This window comes from Cebus imitator, unplaced genomic scaffold (genome assembly GCF_001604975.1).
Source record: "Cebus imitator isolate Cc_AM_T3 unplaced genomic scaffold, Cebus_imitator-1.0 Scaffold44, whole genome shotgun sequence".
In the NCBI taxonomy this organism is placed as follows: domain Eukaryota; kingdom Metazoa; phylum Chordata; class Mammalia; order Primates; family Cebidae; genus Cebus; species Cebus imitator.
Window position 1 is genome coordinate 4611779 of NW_016107359.1, and position 8122 is coordinate 4619900.

The following is an 8122-nucleotide window of genomic DNA, read 5'->3' on the forward strand; positions in this document are numbered from 1 at the left end:
AAAAAAAAAATTAGCCAGGCATCATGGAGCATGCCTGTAGTGCCACCTACTCAGGAGGCTGAGGCAGGAGGATCGTTTGAGCCCAGGAAGCAGAGGCTGCAGTGAACAGAGATCACATTGCTGCACTCCAGTCTGGGTGACAGAGTAGAGATTGCATCTTTTTTTTTTAAAAAAAAAAAAAGGTTGTAGTCTCATCCTGTCCAACCTTTTGGTTTCAACTGATACTTACGGCTCCTGCAAATACTTATGGCTCCTGTGCATACTCATCTTTTCTTGCTCCCATTACTGTTCTCTTCTAATTTTCCTTTACCCTCTCTCTTAATCTACATCGTTTTTTTCCTTCCATTCTCTATCTGAATATAACCCAAGACACACCCTCATCTGCCTCCTGTTCCTTCTCTGGTTTAATATTTAAGTAGGCAGCTTTAGTCAACCATGCTGATAACCCCATAGGAACATTTCCCAACTAAGCCCTCCAGGTGCTACAGAAGCAACTCCATTTTTTTTTAAAATCACATCCACATCTTCAGTGATTGCCTATTTCCTCTGGTCCATTCTTTCTGACCTGCATCTTATAATTGGCACAATTTCTTCTTTAAGAAAAAAGATCTAAGCCCTTATCACCTCACATACAGATTAAAGCCTACAATTACCTAAGCAATCTCACCTGCATCCATTTATTCTCAACACCCCTTCCTCACAAATCCTTCTTGTACAAAGATGCCAGTATCAAGTCTCCCTAAAACAAGATAGGAAACCCAAGAGAAGAAGCTATATGAGTCCTTTCAGGTGATTTCATCAAGTCCTCTAATGAACTTTCTTCTCTTGACCTATTCAACCCATTCCCCTTTTCTGCTGCTCATCAGGTCAAAATTAGGCAGGTCATATTGCTGTTTCCTCTCTGGCAATAATCTATTCATACCTTACTGTCCAACACCTGACCTGCCTCCTCCAAGTTGCTTTCTAAATGTGCAGTTCTTAATCTCATTTTTGGGATTTCTGTAAAATTAAAATTTGCATTGGTTTAAATACAGCAAAACAATAACCCAGCAGTGTATTACTTTTACTAGTTTGTTCTATTTTAATAAATGTTCCTAGCTAAGAGGATTGTAACACACATATCATGCAATATCAGATTACAGTACTTTTAACATTCTTCAGATCAAGCCAGATAATTCCTCTGAATCTAAAGAAATAGCCAACTTTGGCTGGAGGTGGTGACTCACGCCTGTAATCCCAGCACTTTGGGAGGCCAAGGCAGGCGGATCACAAGGTCAAGAGTTCAAGACCAGCCTGGCCAAGATGGTGAAACCCTGTCTCTACTAATACAAAAATTAGTGCTTGCCTTGGCAGCACACATACTAAAATACAAAAATTAGCCAGTTGTGGTGGCAAGCACCTATAATCCCAGCTACTCAGGAGACTGACGCAGAGAACTACTTGAACCCAGGAGGTGGAGAGATTGCAGTGAGCCAAGATTGCGTCACTGCACTCCAGCCTGGGTGATGGAGACTCTGTCTCAAAAAAAAAAAAAAAGCCAACTTTACCTGAAACATGTTATCATCTCTGCTACTGCTACTCTGTTTAGAAGATGACAGAGCTCTCGAAGTTTCACCTGTCTTTTGCTTCTTTACAGGTTTTTCTGGAGCAACTTGCTTTTTCCTCTTTAACTAAAAAAGAAAAGCAAGAATATGGTTAAAATTTGCATACATAAGAATAAAACACATCTCAGTGTCAAAAGATTCCATTACTTTTTAAGGTTTAAACAATCAAAAGACTACATCCAAAATATCATAAATGTATAAAAAAAAGTTTCACTCAACAACAAAACTATGAATCTAACCAATCATTATACTTAGTAATGTTTTCAAACTCTGTTCTCAGGATCCTAAAAGACACTTCAGGCATTACAGTTTATTAACCACAGGAACAGTCATTTTCGTGGCTCGGGATCCCGAAAGATTTCTTTGGTAGAAAAAAAAAAAGAAGGACCTTGCTGCTTCTGAATAAACCTGGGAACCACAGGTCTACCAAAGCTAGTCAGTTACTTATTTTACAAAGCAGATATACTAATTAAAAGAATACAACCAGCTTATTCCATTTCCAGGATATGAATGTTTATGTCCTGCCTATTCCAAAAGCGATTTAAGCTGGCTTAAGGAATTTATGGGCCACGCGCGGCACTTTGGGAGTCCAAGGCGAGAAGATCACTTGAGGTCAGGAGTTCAAGACCAGCCTGGCCAACATGGTAAAACCCCCGTCTCCACTAAAAAAATACCCAGGCGTGGTGCCACACGCCTGTGATCCCAACTACTCAGGAGGGTGAGTCAGGAAAATCAACTGAACCCAGGAGGTGAAGGTTGCAGTGAGCCAAGATCACACCATTGCCCTCCAGCCTCAACTCCAGCCTGGACAACAAGAGCAAAACTTCGTCTCCAAAAAAAAGGAATTTATGATTAGGCAAATCTGAAGAGAGCTATTTTGCACTGGGCACTGAGCGCCAAACAACTCAGGAACTTCCTCATCTCATCACAAAAAAAAGAAAATCACTGAAGATAAACAGGTATGTGTTAAACTAGCTTTCAAAAATTACAACAGTTTTAAAAACAGCGTTATTTTAAAACCTTATTATAAAGCTTCATTCTCAAAAAGAGCTAACAGCCCATAAAAACCACTAGACTTATCAACCCAAACAGCAGAGGGCAGTCATGTTCCTTCTTTATAGAATAGTATTAATATTTTAACATTACTAAATTAATTGAATGTTACCAAATTAGATGAAGCTAGGAAAAACTTATACATGTAAAACGTGAAATGAAAAACATGGTATATAAGGTAAGTGTCTACAAGATTAATATTACTATTTGGGACAAACAAAAAGTTAACTCAGTTCAATATGCAGAAAGCAATTATTCTATAAATGAGGCTTTAAGTATTCCCAATGGACTAGTGCATGTCTGGCAAATAAAAGCTCAATACACATTTTTTACATGAACGTATTCAAATACTATATAAGATGCAAATTTTAAAATTAAGAAATTTACTCAACCATAGTTATGTAGTCTTTGAAGCCTTATTTTACTCTTCCAAGTGTTGTTATATTCCGTATTTATACTTTAAGGTTGCAACTTCTCCAAACTCCCATACACTCTCCCTTTTTCTTTTAGCTAACTAAGCTTTCCGGAGAAAAAAAAAAGCTGGGGAGCCTGCTTTTGAATAAACTTTTAGAAACCACAGGTCTACTAATGCTAGTCATTATTTATTTTACAAAGGATATATGCTAATTAGGAAAAACACAACCAACTTATTCTATTTCTAGGATATAAATATATATTCAGATATGTAAAGTTCTTTGAGATAAAGGACAGTACTGCAGGAAGGAAGACTTGACCGCAGAGTGAGATGATCAGTTCTGCTCCACTGAGATGCTCAATTTACTGAAATGCACCAATTACCATGCAGCTGTCATCTAATGCAGAAAAAGCCTATCTTGTCAAAATGGGTTTCAAGTTAGCTTTCCTGGGTGCCGACTTAACTAAAAGGAAGGGACCAGAGCACAAACTTGGTACATTCAAACTTAATGTATCAAGTCTAAAATTCAGAAATCCTTATGTGCAGAATAAACACCAGTAACTGAGAAAGCTGTCAAAATTAACATTTTATGGTCACTTACAGTGGCTCATGCCTGTAATCCCAGCGCTTTGGAAGGCTAAGGCAGAATTGTATGAGGCTAGGAGTTCAAGACCAGCCTTAACAACATAGCAAGACCTCGTCCCTACGAAAACATTTTTTAATTGACCAGGCATGATGCCTGTAATCCCAGCTACTCTGAAGGCACAGGTGGGAGGACTGCTTGAGATCAAGAGGTCGAGGCTGCAGTGACCCATGATGGTGTCACCACACTCTAGCCTGGGCAAGAGAGCAATACCCTGTCTTTAAAAAAAAATTGGCATTTTACCAAAAAAAATCAGGTAAATTTCTAAATAATGGTAAATAGTGACTTTGGTCTACTTAGAATTTTATGTCCCTAGGGTACAAGGCAGTGGTTCTGCAACTTTAGGGATCCTAATGGTTTTCAACAGAAGACTTAAGTCTGATTTAGGGCCTATGAGTATGGATGTGCAAGAAGCATCCCAGGCACTTCTAGTCAAGTGGTCCAGAGACCAACCACACCTCCAGAAATACCCATTCACATTCTCATTGTCCACTTTTTTTTTTTTTCTTCATTTAAAGAGACGAGGTCTTGCTATGTTAGCCCGGTTGGTCTTGAACTCTTGGGATCAAGCAATCCTCCCACCTTTGGCCTCTCAAAGTACTAGGATTACAGGCATGCGCTACCTACCGCACCCCGCTAAGATCCTTTTGAGATGTTAATATGCCTTTTACTATCTGTCAGAATGGGATATGGACAATATTGCTGAATATCACAAAAACGACTTGGTGCAGTAATAGTCACCTTTTTGTCAACCTCACTGTCAGAATCACTGCCAGAAGAGCTTGAAGAAACAAGTTCCTTTGATTTAGGCATCCTGAAAAAAAAAAGCATCACATAAATAATTAACAAGGTACTCTATTACTTTCAACTTAGCTCTCCCCAATCAAAGAAAAAAATCAAGGACAAGTTACATAGTTCATTCTACCATTTTTGTGGAACTGGAGTTGTTATTAGCACAAATTTTAATCTGTACTCTTCTAAGTTGCAAATAACATGCAGGGTGAACCCAGTAAGAACAATGAACTAAATGTCATACACTCTACACCTCTAACCTTTCTCCAAGCCAATGGATCTTTCTATACTTTGTTTTAGTGGCATGACACACTATGGGTAGGGTAGACTGCAAGAAGGCAACAGACAATTACTGTTCAAACCAGAAAATAAATGTAATTCTACTATCACCACTTTAGACCTCTCACCAATGAGATCAGGACTAATGTAAAGTTACTCACTGTAGGTAATGGACCCCAACATTTACACAACAGGGAACCAGCTGTACTATGCAAATGTGACATCTAATTAATTTTTCATATATTTATTCATATTTTGTATGTTAATTTTGACTGTTTGGACATATCACCAAAATAACAGGTACTAATTCAAAGTAAACAAAATTATACACAATTCAGGCCAGGCACGACGGGTCACGCCTGCAATTCCAGTACTTTGGGAGGCCAAGACAGGTGGATCACTTGAGCTCAGTTCGATACCAGCCTGGTCAACATGGTGAAACCCCATCTCTACCACAAATACAAAAATTAGCCAGAAGTGGTGGCAAGCTTGTAGTCCCAGCTACTCAGGAGGCAGACACAGGAGAATCACTTGAACCCAGGTGGAGGAGGTTGCAGTGAGCCCAGGTCACACACCATTCACAGCAATTCATTACATTTTACACTAATTTTTCTACTCGGGAACACAATTAAAATTTGAACAGCCTATTTTTGTGAAGAGCAAAACCTTCCCTCAAATTTCTACCCTTCTGGTAGCTTCCCAGGTCCCCCCAAAGATATACATAGCTTAGTGCCTTGCTTGTAAGTGGGTGTTTACTGAGTGCAAGTTTGCAGAGAGCAAACTATGAGTAAGCCTAAGACCCAAGTTTCAAGGAATTCCAAGATATGTGGATACCTCTTTTCAAGGCACTTATACCAGATCGCAAACGCTAATTATCAAAATATCTTTGCTCTCCCCTTTTCAGAAGAGATTAGGTCCTGTTAACCCACTTATGCCGGTGGTTGCAGTTTTTTGAATTTTTGCCATCAGACCTTGGCGATGACCTTGAGCAGCAAGATATAAATAACACCCACATGCTTAGCGTTCCAATAATGGAACACTAGGCATAAATAATTTCTGTATGCCTTAAAAGGCTTAATAAACACAGTACACACTACATTTGTTGAGTACAAGAAAAAAAAGACTTAAATTCCTCCTCGAAAAGAAAAAAATCATAAATGATCTAGCTCTCCAGACGAAACCTGCATTAGCACTGACGTTGCATGTGTTCCTAAATAGCAGGTCAAGGTAAAAGAAATGGGCCATCCCAATCCTGGCCACTCAATTCAAAGAGCTCAAACCATGCCCAACCCAGACATACTGATTTTAACTGGTGATGTCTTGAAGAGCAAATTCAGAAGCGAAAAGCAACAACGTTCATGACCACGTGTTATCCATTTTTCCTGTTTCTGCTCCATTTTGCAACCTAACCTCCAAAATCAATTTAGTTCACTTTTTAACGCTAGCTAATACAAATTAAAAAAGATCTCTTTTAAAAAGGTAATTAAATTGAACATAATTTATTTTTCACTTTTAAATGGTCGAGCATAACTACTGTCTGTTATTAAAAACTGCCTGGGGCCCAAGAGTTTCTCAAAGAACCACCTGGTATTCAACCCAAGGAAGTCCACTGGAGAAGAAAAGTAACGGCAACTAAAGCCAGCCTCTATAAACTTTCAACAAATATATTTTTACCTTAACGAGCCTGTTCCAATGTGGGGGAGAGTGGGAGCAGCAGCTTGTAATTCAAGTAATTGATACTGAAACCGCTATTGTAGAATTTATGCAAAACGCAACTTTAAAAAGAGAAACGAAATCTCCGGCGTTTGCTGATTGAGGGGAAGATCAGAAAAAAACGAGGTGAAAATGAACCAGGACTTAAGGGCACACGACTTCGGTATAACAGGAAGATGACAAGCGCAAGATCAGGGAAGGGGTCGTGTGGCCCCAGTAAGCCGCTAGCACGCCGTGGCTAGCAGCCTCCAGGGAGAGGGGAGACAGGTTGGTCAGAGGGGGCGTGGGAGGCGGCGAAGTGCGGAGGAGACGCCGTGGGAAGAGGCGGGACTTGCACCAAGCGCCATTTTCTTCTCTCGAAGCGTTCCCTCCCCCCGCACATCAGCCCTTCTTCCCCCGGCCTCCTCCTGCCGCCCACTGCAGACCGCATCCGCTCTCCCAGTCTCCAGAGCGCCCCCTCAGGGCGAGGGCCGGGGGAAGGGCAGGTACCGCACGCGCCCCACCTCGGCCAGCCGCCTCCGCATTGTCCCGGGGACGCCGCGACCCCCTCCCCGCGGCTCCTCGCCCCCTAGACGGCCTCAATCCGCCGTCCCAGGCCGCAACGCCCGCCGCCTCGAGTCGGCGCTCCCGGAGACTGGAGTCTAGCGCGGAAGGGTCCACAGAGCGTCAGGCACGGAGTCAGGGCCGAAGGAGGGGGCCTGGAGACGCCGAGGCGGGGAAGGGGGAGGTAAGGCAGAGCCGCCATTTCCCGCGGCTGTTGCCGGCTAGGGGAGCAGAGAACCAAAGGCAGCTCACTGCCCGGCTGGGAGGGTGGGGTCGGCTGGATGGGGGCCCCGAGGAGTAGAGGTAGAGGATCAGCGCACTCACGCTCCGCTCGGCTCTAGCAGTCGCACACTCCCCTGCTTGCTCGCTCGCGACTGACAGAGAACCGGAAGTGACGGCAGCTAGGAGACGCAGACCCCGCCTCGCTGGGCCTGCGTTTACGTGATGGGGCGTGGCCTCCCCACCGAAACCAACACTTAGACCCTTTCCAGGGCCTTAAAGGGGCCGCCTCTTTTCCCAAATGGATGACGCCAAAGTCAGATGTTGGAAGATTACATCTGACCCGTGAGAGAATGAAAGAACTAATATCCTTCCTGTAGGAGATAGCTTAAAAAAATAAATAAATAAAACATGAGTGACAAGCGCCAAGCGTTTCAGTTGCTCAATAAATGATTTAATGAAGCGGAGGGGTCATAATGAAAAAATCAATACTCTGGTCCATTTTCCCAAAAGTGATCTTCCTACCCCACTTTACCCACCTCAGTACATGACTCTGCCCCATAAAGTCCAAAGGAAGGAAGCTAAAGTCACAGCGTTTAATTCTAGGAAGTGCAAGAAATCTTTGGAGTGTGCCTTATTCCTGTATTGAGGTCCTGAAGATGTAAGGGAGTTCACAGAAGGCAAGAGAAATCCATATACAAGCAGCAATTATGGCTAAAAGATTATTTGAATATGTATTTGAATGAATGCCTCCTACAGCTAATAATCAATACAAAAGCATATCTGTTAACAAAGATTTATCAAGCACCCACTACGTGTCAGACACTGCATGAAGCAATTTACTCATCCTAACAAGCACAT

The 8122-nt window shown here is 42.1% G+C and overlaps 1 protein-coding gene across 1 annotated transcript in view; it reads right to left on the minus strand.

The window, feature by feature from the left end:
• Positions 1–7488, minus strand: part of SUB1 (SUB1 regulator of transcription) — a 17868-nt gene extending 10380 nt beyond the window's left edge. The window contains exons 1-3 of the mRNA XM_017526813.1: positions 7367–7488; positions 4457–4529; positions 1548–1670 (exon numbers count right to left, since the gene is read on the minus strand). Of these exons, the coding sequence (XP_017382302.1) occupies positions 1548–1670; positions 4457–4528 (195 nt within the window). The 5' untranslated portion in view covers position 4529; positions 7367–7488. The remainder of the gene's footprint in view (positions 1–1547; positions 1671–4456; positions 4530–7366) is intronic.
• Between the last annotated feature and the right edge of the window lie 634 nt (positions 7489–8122).